Source organism: Chiloscyllium plagiosum, unplaced genomic scaffold (assembly GCF_037043375.1).
Source record: "Chiloscyllium plagiosum isolate Xiang-an unplaced genomic scaffold, Cpla_swu_hap1 HiC_scaffold_48, whole genome shotgun sequence".
In the NCBI taxonomy this organism is placed as follows: domain Eukaryota; kingdom Metazoa; phylum Chordata; class Chondrichthyes; order Orectolobiformes; family Hemiscylliidae; genus Chiloscyllium; species Chiloscyllium plagiosum.
Genome location: NW_028270186.1, coordinates 11,113,310 through 11,132,179, shown reverse-complemented (window position 1 = coordinate 11,132,179; position 18,870 = coordinate 11,113,310). Strand labels below are relative to the sequence as shown.

Here is an 18,870-nt window from a genome sequence, read left to right as displayed (position 1 = left end):
TTTCAAGTTTACAATTTGACATTAAGATTATTTTACAGACCGCACAGCATTGTTTACTATGATATATCCTGCTGTTTTCAGACTCCAATGAAGAAGACTCAGGCCTTAATTGGAAATGCAGGGGTTACATTCACGAATGCAGTAAGTAAGCTCATTCTTGCAGCGCACCTCGTTACTGGTCTTTTACTGAATTAGTTTCTCACCGTTACTTTCTTTTTTCAGTCCAGGATGTCCCATCATAAACTTTGCTCAATGTGCACCAACCATTTGCTCAACTTTGTGCACATCTTCTGTACTCGTTGTGGATCCAGTGTTGATCCCCAAATTGATGGTAATCTAAAAGTGGGAAAATGCTGGATTTTGAAGTTACAGATTGGTTGAATACAATTTTGGTGCTTCTGATAACCGATAGCATTTCATGGATACCCAGCTTTTCATTGCTGGATGGAAGTGTTCAAAAGCTACCCCTTTTTCAGTCCAGTTGTATTGTCACCCTACGTGATTGACAGTATGAATGAAATGATGAGACCTGATATCCATAGGAACTGTGTGTTTGAGTCAGTGACCTCGACAGATTCTTCTGAGAGAAGTTGACTGGCGAGGATGAGGTTGAGTAGGTATTTTGCTCTTGTTGGTTATTCGTGATGCTTCTGAGTTAGTCCTGGTGATGGAGATGGAAGTTTTTCACCCAGATGACATTCTGTATCCTTGCTACCGACTGTGATCTATCCACTGGTGTTGGACAAGTAGAAGCACAGATTCATCAGTTGTGTAAGGGTGGTTGGTGGGAATTCTCAAACATTTACTTGCTCATTTTTGATCTGATGCCCTTTCTGAAGTTGATGTAAGATGGTAAATGATTTCATTAGACCTTAGAGCAGCTTGGTCCAAACGAGTGGCTTGCTCAGCCTGCTGATCAGAAAGGTATTCTTGGTCCTCAAACTGTCAAAGGCAGTAAATTGTCCTGGATATGAATGCCTTTGGTTCGGGCTCCTTCTGATGCTGTTGCGTGGTTGCTTTCCTTGCAGTTTGTGGTCACCCCACTGTGCTGTCCAAGTCGCAGTGCCATCTTGACAGGAAAGTATCCACACAATCACCTGGTGCGCAACAACTCTCTCAATGGAAACTGCAGCAGTGTGCAGTGGCAGAAGGTTATGGAGCCACAGGTCTTCTCTGTCTATTTAAAGAAGCATGGATACCAGACCTTCTTTGCAGGAAAATACCTCAATAAGGTAATGCGGTTAAAACTAATTTGTATGTTTCATGTTCTGATTCGAAGAACGTAAGAATCAGGAGCTGAAGTGGACCATTCTGCCCTTAATGCCGAGCCCTCTGTTAAATCCAATCACAGCCGATCTTGCACTCAAACCATTTCGATGCCCATTTCATTATCCTTGGATTCCACAGTAACCAAAGATTTCTCTGCTTTAATTGTTGTCCACAACGGTGTATTCCCTGGCCTCTGGGACAGAACTTCACAAAAATGCATGACTTCAGGTGAAGAAAATTCTCCTTTGCCCAGTGTTACATTGATTGCCCCCTTATAGAGTTATACAGAACAGAAACTAACCCTTGAATCCAACCACTCCATGCCAAATGAAACGAGTCCCATCTGCTTGCGCTTGGCCCATATCCCTCCAAACAATTCTTATTCATGTACTTACCTAAATGTCTTTTAAACAATGTAATTATACCCACATCCAGCACTTCCTCTGGAAGACCATTCCACAACATGGAAATTGCCCCATGTCTTTTTTGAATCTTTCTCCTCTCACCTTAAAAATATGCCCTTTCGTCTTGAAATCCCCACCTGAGGGAAAAGATACATGTTATTCACCTTTTCTATTCCCATAATTATTTTATAAACCTCTGAGGTCACCCCTCTACCTCATACCTCCAGTGAAAGAGGTCCCAGCCTATCCAGCTTCTCATTTTAACTCAAAACCTCCATTCCTGGCAACACCCTGGTAAATCTTTTCTGAGCCCTGTCCAGTTTAATAATATCCTTTCTCTAACAGGGAGACCAGAACTGCATGCTACTCCAGAAGAGTCACCAATGTCCTGACAATCTCAACACAACATCCCAACTCCAATATTCAAAGGTCTGATCAATGAAGGCAAGCATATGAAACAACTTCAAAGAATAATGTACCTGGATCCTGAAGTCTATCTGTTGTACAACACTGCCCAAGGCCCTACTTTTAATTGTAGAAGTTGTGTCTTTTGTTTCACCAAAATTCAATACCTCACATTTATCCAAATTAAATTCCATTCACCATTGTTTAGTGCATTGACCCAGTTGCTCAAGATTTCTTTGTAATCTGAGATAACCTTCTTCGCTGTCAACTATCCCACCAATCTTGATGTCATCCACAAACTTATTAACCATATTTTTAATATTCTCATCTAAATCATTTATATAAATGACAAACACAATTGGACCCAGCACCAATCCCTGTGGAACACAGGCCTCCAGTACAAAAAACAAACCTCCACCATCACACTCTCTCACTTGCCATTAAGCCAATTTTGTATCCAACTGGCAAGCTCACCCTGCAGTCCATGTGATCTAACTTTACTGATTAGTCTACTATGCGGAACTTTGTCAAAGGCTTTACTAACATCTAAGTAAACAATGTATACTACTCTGCCCTAGTCAATCTTCTTGGTTAATTCCTCAAACAAACTCAACCAAGCTTGACAGACGCTATTTCCCTCGCACAAAACCATGCTGAATGTCCCGAATCATTCTTCGCCTCTCCAACTGCACATAAATCCCATCTTTCAGAATCACTTCCAACAATTTACACACCACTGAAGTCAGATTTACCGGTCTATAGTTCCCAGGCTTCTCCTTAGATTACTTCTTAAACAAAGGCACAACATTAGCCATTAAGCACGCATCCGTATTTATGGATGATACACATATTTCTGCAAGGGGCCCTGCAATTTCATGAGAAAAAAAAATCCAATTATCACGAGACTCTGTGTTCTAGATTTCTGAGCTTGGGGAAACAATCCCATTGTCAACTTCCTCAACATGTTGTGCTATGGGCCAGGCTACATGCCCCAAAATATTTCAAGAAGGTAGCGCAGACGTTAATTAGTTGTTTTAGGCAGATGTGAGGTGGATATTCCAGGAGTGATGCACCTTGTGAAACCACTTGGCTTCATTTAAAACCAAATTTATGAATGAAAGGCAAGCAAAAGGAACAGAATTTGGAATATTTGAAAACCCAGCTGACGTGATGTCCCCACAATTTAACAGTTTAGTAACATCCTTCCTATAGCAAGGTGACTAAAACTGTACATAGTACTCCACGTGCAGCCTCACCAATGTCATGTTCAACTGCAACATAACTTTGGAACTTCTCTACTCGGTGTCCTGACTGATGAAGGCCAGTGTGCCAAAAGCCTTCTTCACTGCCCTGTCTATCTGTGACTCCACTTTCCGAGAACTCCAAGGTCCCTCTGTTCCACTACAATTCTTAAGGCCTTACCATTCACCGAAACTCCTGCCTTGATTTGAATTTCCAAAACATAAGACTTTACACTTATCTATATCAAACTCCATTTGCCATTTCTCGGCCCACTTGCCCAGCTGATCAAGGTACTGCTGCAATTACTGATCACCTTCCTCGCTGTCCATGATACCACCTATTTTCGTGTCATCATCAAACTTATTAATCATGCCTGTACATTCTCATCCAAATCATTGATAGAGGTAACAAACTGCAATAGGCCCAGCACCGACCCCTGAGGTACTCCTCTAGTCACAGGCCTCCAGTCCAACAAGCATCCTTCCACTATTACTCTCTGCTTCCTACCATCAAGCCAATTGTATATCCAATTTGCCAGCTCACCCTAGATTCCATGCGATCTAACCTTCCAGAGCAACCTACCACATGGAACCTTTTCAAAGGCTTTGGTGAAATCCATATAGACTACGTCTGCCACCCTGCCCTCATCAGCCTTCCTGGTCACTTCATCAAAAAACTCTTAACAAATTTGTGAGGCATGATCTGCCACTAACAAAGCAATGCTGACTGCTCCTAATCAAGCCCTGTCTTTCCAAATGCATGTATATCGTATTCCTCAGAACCTTCTCAAGTAACTTATCGACCATAGATATTAGACTTACTGGTGTTTAGTTCCTAGCCTTTTCTTTGCAGCCCTTCTCTAATAATGGCACAATATTCACTACCCTCCAATATTCTGGGACCTCACTGTGGCTAACAATGATTCAAAAATATCAACCGGGGCCTATGCAATTTCTTCTCTAGCCTTTGGAGTGTTCTTGGATACATCTGGTCAGGACCAGCAGATTTATCCACCTCCATACATTCTAATGCATCCCACACCTCCACCACTGTGATATGGACTGTCCCCATGATATCGCCACTAACCTCCCCAAGTTACCAAGTCATCAGATCTTTCTCTACGGTAAACACAGAGGAGAAAGATTCATTGAGAATCTCACCCATCTCCTGCAGTTCCGCACATACACATCCACTTTAGTCCTTGAGGGGCCCTATTATCTCTCGTTGTTTCTTTTCCTTTAATATACTGAAAGAACCTCTTTGGATTCACCCTAATCTTCTCAACCAAGGCTATCTCGTGCTCCCATTTCACTTTCCTGATTTCCTTCAGTAAACTTTTGTATTCCCTGTGTACCTCCAGGGATTCCCTTGATCCCGGCTGCCTGTACCTGAGCTATTCCTCCTGTTTTTCTGGTCAAATCCTCAATATCCCTTGACATCCCAGGTTCCCTATTTCTGCCAACCTTGCCCTTCACCCTCACAGGAACATACAGATCTTGAACTCTAGCTATCTCACTTTTAAAGGCCTCCCACTTGCCAGAGGGTTCTTTGTCTGCAAATAAACCACTCCAATCAACCAGTGCAAGCTCCTGTCTAATTCCATCAAAATCCGTCTTGTCCCAATTTAGAACTTGAACCTGTGGACCAGTTTTGTCCCTCTCCATAACTATTTTATAATTAATAGTCCCAAAATTCGACTCCACTATCACCTCAGTCACCTGTCCTGCCCTGTTTCCCAAGAGTAAGTCGAGCTTTTCCCATTCCCAAGTAGGACTCTCTGTGTACTGCTTGAGGAAACTTTCCTAAACGCACTTAACAAATTCCACCACATCTAAGCCCTTTATGCTCTGGCAGTCCCAATCTGTTAGAAAAATTAAAATCCCCTACAATGACAACCGTGTTACTCCTGTAAGTCTCCCCAATCTCTCTCTGCATATTTGTTCTCTAATTCCCGATAATTATTTGAGGGTCTATAGTATAACCCCAATAATGTCAACATCTCCTTATTTCTTAGCTCCACCCACAAAGCCTGACTGGATGATCCTTCAGTTATTTCATCTCTGACGACTGCTGTGACACTTGCCTTCATCAGAAATACAACTTCCCCATCCCCTCTTTCCACCACCTCTGTCCCACCTAAGGCACCTGTACCCTGGCACATTAAGCTACCAGACCTGACCCTCCCTTAGCCTATTTTTTCTCTTAATTTCTATGTCTCAAAACCTGACAGGAAAAGTTGAAATGGTTTACACCGTATCGAGCAAACAGGATTGAAATTACACTTGACTGAATCTTGGTTAAGAGGGAGATTGGACTTGGATGACTGAGCCAAATCAATCTCCAGTGTAGTTGAGTAGCTTTCTGCCATCACCTATGTCAGTTCACTTTGAAACTGGTGAGGCATCTGTGTAATCTTATCTCAAGAATGGTCAGCTCTTTCAGTTGACCAAGTTAGCAGATTCACAAAAAACTGAATCCAAATCAAGTATATAGTGGAATGCACCACCTGAAAGAGAAATATCGCAATGTGTAAAAAGTATATGGATGAGCATTTGAAAGGTCATAATATTCAAGACTGTGGGTCAGGCATTGGGAAGTGCGATTAATATAGACAGCATGGCCCAAACGCAATGATCTATAACCAACTATGGAGTACTTTTAGGAAATTGGTGCAGTGCTTTGCAAGGTATCCAGTTCAATCCTTCAGCCCATTTGTCTTAAAAGACATTTACATCAAAGAGATTTTACTGATTCAATTTTCAACATATTGAGTGCACTGAGAGAGATAAGAGGTCTGTAAACTAAGGTCGTTGCTGAAAAAGACTGAGCAGATCAATGGTGCAAATATTTGTCATGAAGTGGATGGGAAACCAAACATTTCAAATGTTGGTTCCATTATCACAGCAATTCACAATGTGTACACAAGTGGGTGAGGTGAGTTCCTGCATTTTGTATCTCCCTGGGCAAGAGTTGTTTACACATCCCTACATAACTGTCTGCACTTTGTCTTAAGTTTGTCTGTTGACATGTTTGACCAAGGTGGCTTCATCTCTTTATTAACATTCTGGATATCTCGTCACCTCACTCAAGGTGGTCTGCCTGACCAACACTACTTTTGATCTTCAAGATAGAGAACACGAGAGCAATGTGATGCCACACTTTTCATTTTATTCAGAAACGATTGATTTCAAAGACTGTCCTTCTCGGATAACGTAATTATTTCTCAGTTGGATTGCTGTTTTAAAAAGTAATTTGAAATTTAAACTTAAAACCTTTAAATTTAAACTTTAAAAACTTTTAAACTCTCCACTTTTCCTTTACAGAAGAAGGTGGGAGTGAAAAGGCCATTGAACTGACTTTCCTCTGTCCAGGACTCTGAAGATTATTAATTTTTTTTCAAAAACAAAATCTTGAATAATTGGCTCTTTAACTAATTTGATATAAGTTCATAAGCTATAGGAGCAGAATTAGGCCGTTCAGCCCATCGAGTCTTCTCCGCTATTCGATCACGACTGATAGGTTTCTCATCTCCATTTTCCTGCCTTCTCCCATATCCCTTGAACCCATTGAAAATTAAAAATCTGTCTACCTCCTCCTCAAATTTACTCACTGTCCCAGCATTCACCGCACTTGATGGTAGCAAATTCCACAGATTCACAACCCTTTGAAAAAAGTAGTTTTTCTGCACCGTGGGCGGCACGGTGGCCCAGTGGTTAGCACTGCTGCCTCACAGCGCCTGTAGACCCGGGTTCAATTCCCGACTCAGGCGACTGACTGTGTGGAGTTTGCACATTCTCCCCGTGTCTGCGTGGGTTTCCTCCGGGTGCTCCGGTTTCCTCCCACAGTCACAAAGATGTGCGGGTCAGGTGAATTGGCCATGCTAAATTGCCCGTAGTGTTAGGTTAAAGGGGTAGATGTAGGGGTATGGGTGGGTTGCGCTTCGGCGGGTCGGTGTGGACTTGTTGGGCCGAAGGGCCTGTTTCCACACTGTAAGTAATCTAATCTAATCTAATCTATCTAAATTTGCGATCCCTTATCCGAAGACTAGACCTCTTGTCTGAGAATGCAGCACAAGAGCAAGCATCCACTCCATGTCTATCCATACCTTTTATATCTCAATTTGATCTTCTAAATTCCAAACAGTATAGGCCTAAACTGTTCAATCTCTCTTCATACGACAAGCCCCTCATCTCTGGAATCACTCTAGTAAACCTCCTGTGAACTGCCTCCAATGCCACAAATAAAAACACCAAAACTGTGCACGATACTCCAGGTGCGGTCTCACCAATACTTAGTAAAGTTGCAACAATACTTCCTTACCTTTATATTCTATTCCTTTAGCTATAAAAGCCAACATTCCATCTGCTTTCTTCATTATCTGCTGTACCTGTATCCTAGTTTTCTGTGACTGATGAACGAGGACACCCAGATCTCTCTGCACCGGAGCACCCCAGAGTCTCTCCCCATTTAGTTATTAGGTTGCATTCCCATTTTGTTTTAACCAAAATGCATGACCTCACACTTATCCACATCTGCCATCTCAATCTTCAATATTTCCATTCTGGCCATACTGAAAACATCAACTGACTGTCAGTTGAGTTTTTCAAATTCCTTCATGGGCTATGGTCATTGCTGGCTGGCCAGCATTTATTTCCCATTCCTACTTGCCTCAAGGGCAGTTAAGAATCAGCCACATTGCTGTGACTCTGGAGTCACATTTCAGCCCATTCAGTTAGGATGGCGGATTTCCTTCCCTGAAGGACATTAATGAACTCGAGGGGTATTTGTGATCATCGATAATGGCTAACAATAATTCTAAGGCGAGCTTTTAATTTCAGTATACGTTAAAATTAAATTCATATTTCACCAGCTGCGATTCTAACACATGTCCCCAGAACATTCGTTGGCAATTCTAGATGACTCGTTCAGTGACATTTTCAATATGCCAGCACCTCCCCAAAATACTACTGGGCAGGGAGTCATGGATTTGATGCCACCATGAGTAAGATATGTTCACCATAGTATCCAAGCTTTCATCTGATACACACATTGACACCACTGGCCGAGGAATAACTTTGTGGGAATGAATGAGGGTGGGGCTGTTTTGGCAGTGGTCTAATTTCTTTATTCTCTGGCATTCCCCCACCTTGACTGCAAAACATCATATTGCTATACAATCAAGCAATTTCTGCATTCAAGCCTTTAAATAAAAGTGCTGTCAGGCTGAACATTCCTATAGAAGCAGGAAAAATTCTTCTACTGCAGAAATTATATTTCTGTAATTGAGCAATTATTAATTTGAAGATACAGGAGTTATCATTGATCAAAAAATGCAGCCTGACATTGGTAATGTTTGTTTGTTTTTTGACAGTATGGTCATGCTACCGTTGGTGGAACAGCCCATGTCCCCTTAGGCTGGGATCACTGGCACGGATTGGTAAGTGAAAAGTCATCTTCACTGAGCAGAATTTGTGAAGGGATATTATTATCAGTAACAAGATGCCAGGGTCAGGGATGTCTTGGATCAAGCCTACAGGATTCTTAAGGGGGTGGTGAGCAGCCAGAAGTCGTGGTACACATCGGTACCAATGACATAGCTAGGAAAAGGGATGAGGACCTGAAAAGTGAATATAGGGAGTCAAGTTGGCAGCTAAAAGGTGGACAAGCAAAGTTGTAATCTCAGGATTGCTACCAGTGCCACGGGCAAGTGAGGCTAGGAGTAGACAGCAAGTGCTGATGAACACATGGCTGCAGGGCTGGTGTAGGAGGGAAGGTTTCAGATATGTGGATTATTGGGATACCTTCTGCGGAAGATAGGACCTGTACAAGAAGGGTGGGTTGTACCTGAACTGGAGGGGTACCAATATTCTGGGTGGGAGGTTTGCTCGAGCTCTGAGCAGGGGGATTGGAACTCGAGCTACAGATCAGAGGATGGGGTAGCTAGTGAACAGGCAGATACAGCATGCAGGGCATCTGTCAGGAGGGACAGATAGTTGATAAGGCAAAGTTGCAGTCCGTGTGATAGGTTGAAGTGTGTCTATTTTAACGCAAGAAGTATCAGGAATAAGGGTGACAAACTCAGAGCATGGATCAGTACTTGGAGCTATGATGCTGTGGCCATTACGGAGACTTGGATATCACAGGGGCAGGAAAGGTTGTTGGATGTTCTGGGGTTCAAATGTTTGAAATGAAATGGGAAGGGAGATAAAAGAGGTGGGGAGTGGCATTGCTAATCAGGGATAGGATCACAGCAGAAGAAAGGGAGGTCATCGAGGAGTGTTTATCTACTGAGTCAGTATGGGTGGAAGTCAGAAACAGGAAAACAGCAGTCACTTTATTGGGAGCTTTCTATACACCCCCAGTACCAACAGAGACACGGGGGAGCAGATTGGGAGGCAGATTTTGGAAAGGTGCAGAAGTTACAGGGTTGTTGTTGTGGGTGACGTTAACATCTGGATGTAGGTTTGCTGGCTGAGCTCGAAGGTTCATTTCCAGACGTTTCGTCACCCTATTAGGTAAGACTTCAGTGGGCCTCAGGCGAAGCACTGTGCATGATTCCTGCTTTCTATTTATATGTTTGGGTTTCTTTGGGTTGGTGATGTCATTTCCCGTGGTGATATCATCCCGTGGTGATGTCATTTCCTGTTCTTTTTCTCAGGGGGTGGTAGATGGGGTCTAATGATGTGTTCATTGATAGAATTCCAGTTAGAATGCCATGCTTCTAGGAATTCTCGTGTGTGTCTCTGTTTGGCTTGTCCTAAGATGGATGTGTTGTCCCAGTTGAAGTGGTGTCCTTCCTTTTCTAGTGATACGTGTGAGAGAGGGTCATGTCTTTTTGTGGCTAATTGGTGTTCATGTATCATAATAGCCCACAAACCCACCAACACGTTAAAACAGCAACTAATGAACTTGAAAGACCCTATACAGACACCAAACAAAACAAATGTCATTTACAAAATACCATGCAAGAACTGTAACAAATAAGACATTGGACAAACAGGCAGAATACTAGCCACCAGGATACATGAACACCAATTAGCCACAAAACGACATGACCCTCTCTCACTTGTATCCTTACTTACAGTCCCACTTTGACTGGGACAAAGCCAAACAGAGACATGCAGTCCCATCCTAGGACAAGCTAAACAGAGACATGCAGAGAATTCCAAGAAGCATGGCATTCCAAGCAGAATTCTACCAACAAACACATCGAGTTTAACCCCATGTACTAACCGCTGAGAAAAAGAACAGGAAATGACATCACCACAGGACTTGACATCACCACAGGAAATGACAACACTAACCCAAAGAAAACCAAACATATAAATACAAAGCAGGAATCATGTACAGTGCTTCGCCTGAGGCCCATTGAAGATGTTACCTAGTAGGGTGATGAAACATCTGAAAATGAACCTTCCAGCTCAGCGAGCAAAACTACTTCCAGAACCTCAACCTGAGCTACAAATCTTCTCAAAACTCGCTATGACCTTAATTTCCCTAATATTGGTCGGAACCTTCTTAATCCAACAGTTTGAGTGCAGCAGTTTTTGTCAGTTGTGTTCAGGAAGGGTTCCTGACTCAACATGTAGATAGGCTGATGAAAAGGGGAGGCCATATTGGATTTGGTGCTTGGCAATGTGTCCGATCTCTCAGTGGGAGATTTTGGTGATAGTGATCACAACTCCCTGACCTTCATTATAGTTATAGAGAGGGATAGGAACAGATGGTATGGGAAAGTATTTCATTGGGGGAGGGGGAATGCAGGAACCATGGAGCATATATTGGGAGTAGGTATTCTCAGGGAAATGCACGACAGACGTGCGGGGGTTGTTTAGGGAGCACTTGCTGTGAGTGCTGGATCAGTTTGTCCCACTGAGGCAAGTAAGGGATGGTAGGGTGAAGGTAACTTGGATAACAAGAGATGTGGAACATTGAGTCAAGAGGAAGAAGGAAGCTTACTTAATGTTGAGGAAGCAAGGATCAGGTAGGGCTCTACAGGGTCACAATGTAGCCTGGAAGGAACTGAAGAATCGACTTAGGAGAACTGAAAGGGGGCTTGAAAAAGCCTTTGCGGGTAGGATTAAGGAAAACCCCAAGACGTTCCACACCTATGTGAGGAACAAGAGGATGGCCAGAGTGAGGGTAGGGCGAATCAGGGATAGTGGAGGGAACTTATGCATGGAGTCAGAGGAGGTCGGGGAGGTCCTTAATTCAGTAATCACTCATGAGAGGGACCTTGTTGTTTGTGAGGATAGCATGAAACAGGCTGATATGCTTGAACAGATTGATGTTAAGAAGGAGAATGTGTTAGAAATTTTGAAAAATGTGACAATAGTTAAGTCCCTTTGGCCAGACGGGATATACCCAAGGTTACTAAGGGAAGCAAGGGAAGAGATTCCTGCATCTTTGGTGATGGTCTTTGCACCCTCACTGTCCACTGGAGTAGTACCAGATGATTGGAGGGTGGCAAATTATTTTCCCTTGTTCAAGAAAGGGAATAGGGATAACCTTGGGAATTACAGACAGGTCAGTCTTATATCAGTCGTGGGCAAAATATTAGAGAGGATTCTGAGACACAGGATTTATGATTATTTGGAACACCATAGTTTGATTAGAGATAGTCAGCATGGCTTTGTGAGGGGCAGGTCATGCCTCACAAGCCTTATTGAATTCTTTGAGGATGTGACAAAACACATTGATGAAGGTCGAGCAGTGGATGTGATGTACATGGATTTTTAGCAAGGTGCTTGATAATGTTTCCCATGGTAGGCTCATTCAGAAAGTAAGGAGGCATGGGATACAGGGAAATTTGGCTGTCTGGATACAGAATTGGCTGGCACACAGAAGACAGAGGGTGCTGGTAGATGGAAAATATTCAGCCTGGAGTTTGGTGACCAGTGGTGTTCTGCAGGGATCTGTTCTGGGACTTCTGCTCTTTGTGATTTTTATAAATGACATAGATGAGGAAGTGGAACGATAGGTTAGTATGTTTGCGATGACATGAAGGTTGGTGGAGTTGTGGATCGTGTGGAGTGCTGTTGTGGGTTGCAATGGGACATTGACAGGATGCAGAGCTGGGTTGAGAAGTGGCAGATGGAGTTCAACCTGGAAAAGTGTGAAGTGATTCACTTTGGAAGGTTGAATTTGAATGCAGAATACAGGGTTAAAGGCAGGACTTTTGGCAGTGTGGAGGGAGTTTGGGGTCTACATCCGTAGATTCCTCAAAGTTGCCACCCAAGTTGATAGGGTTGTTAAGAAGGCGTATGGTGTGTTGGCTTTCATAAGCAGGGGGATTGAGTTTAAGAGCTGTGAGGTTATGCTGCAGCTCTATAAAGCCCTGGTTAGACCACATTTGGAACATTGTGTTCACTTGTGGTTGCCTCATTATAGGAAGGATGTGGAAGCACTTGAGAGGGTGCGGAGGAGATTTACCAGAATGTGGCCTGGACTGGAGCGCATGTCTTATGAAGAAAGTTTGAGGGAGTGAGGGCTTTTCTCATTGGAATGAAGAAGGGCGAGAGGTGACTTGATGGAGGTGTATGAGATCATGAGAGGCATAGATAGAGTGGATAGCCAGAGACTTTCTCCCAGGGCAGAAATGGCTAACACAAGGGGGCACTATTTTAAGTTGATTGGAGGAATGTTTTGGGGAGATGTCAGAGGTAGGTTCTTTACACCGAGTGTGGTGGGTGCATGGAATGCACTGCCAGTAGTGGTAGTCAAGTCAGATCCATTTGGGACTTCTAAGCGACTCTTGGATATACACATGGGTGATAGTAAAATGGAGGGTATGTAGGTTAGTTTGATCTTAGAGTAGGATAAAAGGGCAGCACAATTTCGAGGGCCGAAGGGCCTGTACTGTTCTGTTCCATGTTTTCCAAGTTAAACTGCTTTTGAAATATTAGCTTACAAAAATGTCATCTTTGACTTTGATCCCTGATTGATCTGCATAATTAATACCTTAAGAAAATTTTCCTCCTCCTTGCAGAAACTTTGAAACCCATACATTTGTTTTGTGACACAGCTTTTGGTCACCTCTCTAAACTTCAACTCTGACTCTGACATCTATTGAGTTTTAATTACCCCTACAATCTTTGTTCTGCCTGAGACTCTTATTGTGAAAAATCTTGAGATGTGATGTTCAGGGCACACACTTGTACAAATTCTTAATTCCTGCTTCAGTTATTGTCTGCTTTTGATGTGCAAAATACTTCTTATCAATGTGTCAAAATGTTCAATAGTTGAAGTGATTAAACCTTTTTACAACTTATTGGCACGCTGCCAAGCTTGGAGATGTCAAAAATGTATAACATCAGTAAAGTGAATCTATAAAAGCAGGTCACTTGCATGTAATTGAGAGTTAGGCAGAAATTTAAAAAGGAGGTCCTAATATCTGGATTACTCCCAGTGCTACGAGCTAGTGAGGGCAGGAATAGGAGGATAGAGCAGATGAATGCATGGCTGAGGAGCCAGTGTATGGGAGAAGGATTCACATTTTTGGATCATTGGAATCTCTTTTGGGGTAGAAGTAACCTGTACAGGAAGGACGGATTGCACCTAAATTGGAAGGGGACTAATATACTGGCAGGGAAATTTGCTAGAGCTGGAGTATTTAAACTAGGAAGGTGGGGAGGGGTGCGACACAGGAAGATAGTGAGGAAAGAGATCGATCTGAGATGGGTACAGTTGAGAACAGAAGTGAGTCAAACAGTCAGGGCAGGCAGGGACAAGGTAGGACTAAGAAATTAGACTGCATTTATTTCAATGCAAGGGGCCTAACAGGGAAGGCAGATGAACTCAGGGCATGGTTAGGAACATGGGACTGGGATATCATAGCAATTACGGAAACATGGCTCAGGGATAGGCAGGACTGGCAGCTTAATGTTCCAGGATGCAAATTCAAAAGGAAGGATAGAAAGGGAGGCAAGAGAGGAGGGGGAGTGGCATTTTTGATTAAGGATAACATTACAGCTGTGCTGAGGGAGGATATTCCCAGAAATACATCCAGGGAAGTTATTTGGGTGGAACTCAGAAATAAGAAAGGGATGATCACCTTATTGGGATTGTATTATAGACCCCCCAATAATCAGAGGGAAATTGAGAAACAAACTTGTAAGGAGATCTCAGCTATCTATAAGAATAATAGGGTGGTTATGGTAGGGGATTTTAAACTTTCCAAACATAGACTGGGACTGCCATAGTGTTAAAGGTTTAGATGGAGAGGAATTTCTTAAGTGTGTACAAGACAATTTTCTGATTTCAGTATGTGGATGTACCTACTAGAGAAGGTGCAAAACTTAACCTACTCTTGGGAAATAAGGCAGGGCAGGTAACTGCGGTGTCAGTGGGGGAGCACTTTGGGGCCAGCGACCACAATTCTATTTGTTTTAAAATAGTGATGGAAAAGGATAGACCAGATCTAAAAGTTGAAGTTCTAAATTGGAGAAAGACCAATTTTTACGGTATTAGACAAGAACTTTCGAAGCTGATTAGAGGCAGATGTTCACAGGTAAAGGGACAGCTAGAAAATGGGAAGCCTTCAGAAAAGATATTAACAAGGATCCAGAGAAAGTATATTCCTGTCAGGGTGAAAGGGAAGGCTGGTAGGTATAGGGAATGCTGGATGACTAAAGAAATTGAGGGTTTGGTTAAGAAAAAGAAGGAAGCATATGTCAGGTATAGACAGGATAGAATGAGTGAATCCTTAGAGTAGAAAGAAAGTAGGAGTATACTTAAGAGGGAAATCAGGAGGGCAAAACAGGGACATGAGATAGCTTTGGCAAATAGAATTAAGGAGAATCCAAAGGGTTTTTACAAATATATTAAGGACAAAGGGGTAGCTAGGGAGAGAATAGGGCCTCTCAAAGATCAGCAAGGCGGCCTTTGTGTGGAGCCACAGAAAATGGAGGGGATACTAAATGAATGTTTTGCATCAGTATTTACTGTGGAAAAGGATATGGAAGATATAGACTGGAGGGAAATAGATGGTGACATCTTGCAAAATGTCCAGATTACAGAGGAGGGAGTGCTGGATGTCTTATAACGGTTAAAGGTGGATAAATCCCCAGGACCTGATCAGGTGTACCCAAGAACTCTGTGGGAAGCTAGAGAAGTGATTGCTGGGCCTCTTGCTGAGATATTTGTATCATCGATAGTCACAGGTGAGGTGCCGGAAGACTGGAGGTTGGCAAACGTGGTGCTACTGTTTAAGAAGGGCGGTAAAGACAAGCTAGGGAACTATAGACCGGTGAGCCTGACCTCGGTGGTGTGCAAGTTGTTGGAGGGAATCCTGAGGGACAGGATGTACATGTATTTGGAAAGGCAAGGACTGATTAGGGATAGTCAACATGGCTTTGTGCGTGGGAAGTCATGTCTCACAAACTTGACTGAGCTTTTTGAAGAAGTAACAAAGAAGATTAATGAGGACAGAGCAGTAGATGTGATCTATATGGACTTCATTAAGGCGTTCGACAAGGTTCCCCATGGGAGACTGATTAGCAAGGTTAGATCTCATGGAATACAAGGAGAACTAGCCATTTGGATACAGAACTGGCTCAAAGGTAGAAGACAGAGGGTGTGGTGAAGGGATGTTTTTTAGATTGGAGGCCTATGACCAGTGGAGTGCCACAACGATCGGTGCTGGGCCCTCTACTTTTTGTCATTTACATAAATGATTTGGATGTGAGCATAAGAGTTTCAGTTAGTTAGTTTGCAGATGACACCAATATTGGAGGCGTAGTGGACAGCGAAGAGGGTTACCTCAGATTACAACAGGATCTGGACCAGATGGGCCAATGAGCTGAGAAGTGGAGATGGAGTTTAATTCAGATAAATGCGAGGTGCTGCATTTTGGGAAAGCAAATCTTAGCAGGACTTTTCCACTTAATGGTAAGGTCCTCGGGAGTGTTGCTGAACAAAGAGACCTTGGAGTGCAGGTTCATAGCTCCTTGAAAGTGGAGTCGCAGGTAGATAGGATAGTGAAGAAGGCGTTTGGTATGCTTTCATTTATTGGTCGGAGTATTGAGTACAGGAGTTGGGAGGTTATGTTGCAGCTGTACAGGACATTGGTTAGGCCACTGTTGGAATATTGTGTGCAATTCTTGTCTCCTTCCTAACAGAAAGATGTTGTGAAACTTGAAAGGGTTCAGAAAAGATTTACAAGGATGTTACCAGGGTTAGAAGATCTGAGCTACAGCGAGCGGCTAAACAGGCTGGAGCTGTTTTCTCTGGAGTGTCAGAGACTGAGGGGCGACCTTATAGAGGTTTACAAAATTATGAGGGGCATGGATAGGATAAATAGACAAAGTCTTTTCCCTGGAGTCAGGGAGTCCAGAACTAGAGGGCATAGGTTTAGGGTGAGAGGGGAAAGATATAAAAGAGACCTAAGGGGCAACCTTTTCACGCAGAAGGTGGTGAGTGTATGGCATGAGCTGCCAGAGGATGTGGTGGAGGCTGGTACAATTGCAACATTTAAGAGGCATTTGGATGGGGATATGAATAGGAAGGGTTTGGAGGGACCTGGGCCGGGTGCTGGCAGGTGGGACTTGATTGGGTTGGGATATCTGGTCGGCATGGACGGGTTGAACCCAAGGGTCTGTTTCCATGCTGTACATCTCTATGACTCTATATGGTCTTCTCAACATTGCATCATTTGTGTTGTGACAAACTGTAAAACAAATTACAGGGGAGAGGGAGAGAGTCTCAAAATAGCGCACACACACACGTTTGCTGCAACGTTTTGACAGGTTCCACCTTTGTTGGAGAGATTATCTGGGAAAGGGGTGTTTAGGGTAGTTTGTGCAGAACTCAAACTAAAGTGTGGGGAGAGAGAGCACGCAGGCAGTCAGTCATTTGGAGGCGGTATCTGGGCTCCCATCGATGTCCAGGACTGTTCTCGGCAGCATTTCAGTAAACTGAGTTCGTTTTTAATCATTGTTAACAAAAGATGTGATCAGTGTTGAAACTCCTCTTTGATGTAATGTTTCTGTTGGGACCTTGAGATCGTCTTTGGATAATCCGAAATTCGGATAACTGGTATTCGGATAATCAAGGTTCCTCTATATTTGCACTTGCCATGGTTACAATACCTGTTGTTGTGGGGATGGGATGGGATTCTGCTGCCTGCTACTTTTGGTCATGTTTGCAATAGTTTTACAAGATGATCTCAGAATTGCCTTTATGCTTTCAACATCACTTGACTGCAGCACCACAGAGGAGGTGCAGCCAAGATCATATCTGTACAAGTGGTCATGATGGTTGCTGTGGAATACCGTGCAGATATTTTCATTGCATCAGACTGATGACTCTATTCTAGCAGGACTGGAAATCATGTCACAATGATTCCAACCATTGCTTTATCCTCATGAGCATCACCGGGTGATTAGTTGTGTTCGAAACACCCAATTCCCCATGTTGTTGTACTCAGCTGGTCAGAAACCATTGGTAACAAGAAATATCCCAAGAGGTTCATCAAACCCTGAAAAGCTCCAGAGTTGGCTTTTAATATTCCCTTCAAATATCCGTAGCTTCAGAATGACACAAAGTCTTTGAAGGTCAATTTTAATCCAGTGGTACAATCCACCATCATACCTTAGCATGGGTATGAGTCCAAAGAAGCAATGATCTCAAGAGCTTATGTCGGCATTTCAGCCTTCAGTTGTTATTCCTGGTACCAAGTCTGGGAAGGCTGTAGCAGCAAATATTGCTGAAGAATACTGTTCCTCATGATGCACAGCAAATCCTTTTGTCCCCAGTATGTTCCGCCAAGTTTTGAGAGTCACCCTGTTCCTGGGGACCATTTAAAGTAATATTTGAGGAGAAAAGTGACCTAACATTCAGGATAAAGTATCCTTCTGCAGAGGAACACTTTTGACTGTTAAACCTTTTGTCAACCAATTGACTGAATGTAACTTTTTTTGTGCAGGTTGGAAACTCCAAATATTATAACTACACGCTGTCGGTGAATGGTGTAGCTGAAAACCACGGTGACATCTACCAAAAGGACTATCTGACTGATCTTATCGTAAGACCCAGTGTTCAAATATACTGAGTGCTGAGGATGTATTACTGTTGTTGGAGAATTCTATTCCTCTATTCTCATATAGGAGCTGTGCAAGAATATTTCTGTTGCCTTTTGTAAGATATCACAGTGAGTGGTTGGAGTGCCTAAGGGGATATTTCTCATTGAATGTTTGTCCAAACACTAATAAAAATGCAATTGAAGCCTCTTTTAAATTAAATCTTGTGCTTTCAGCTTTAAGGATAGGATAGTCCAGCTTCTTTGGAACAGAATTGTAAAATGATGGTTGTGTCAGTCCTGTTTAAGTGGGGACAATGAGAGTTTTGTTTTCAGTAGGCAGGCTAACGCTATTGAGGTTTGACTTGTACACTTGGTCATCTGGATGCAAGTTTTCTTGGTTGTAAAGTTGTGAATTGGATTTTAACCATCTACTTTTGCTACAGGAACTGGTCAGTCTCGAACTGTTGGCAGTCTTGGCAGTTTTGCTAACTGTCACTGGGAAATCCAATTTTTTGAGCACTCCATGATGGG

General features: G+C 42.9%; 1 protein-coding gene across 1 annotated transcript in view; it reads left to right on the top strand.

Annotated features, from left to right (window-relative positions):
- gnsb (glucosamine (N-acetyl)-6-sulfatase (Sanfilippo disease IIID), b) overlaps nt 1-18,870 on the top strand; it is a 56,022-nt gene that overhangs the window by 18,812 nt on the left and 18,340 nt on the right. The window contains exons 2-5 of the mRNA XM_043681383.2: nt 82-141; nt 1,029-1,232; nt 8,692-8,757; nt 18,244-18,342. Of these exons, the coding sequence (XP_043537318.2) occupies nt 82-141; nt 1,029-1,232; nt 8,692-8,757; nt 18,244-18,342 (429 nt within the window). The remainder of the gene's footprint in view (nt 1-81; nt 142-1,028; nt 1,233-8,691; nt 8,758-18,243; nt 18,343-18,870) is intronic.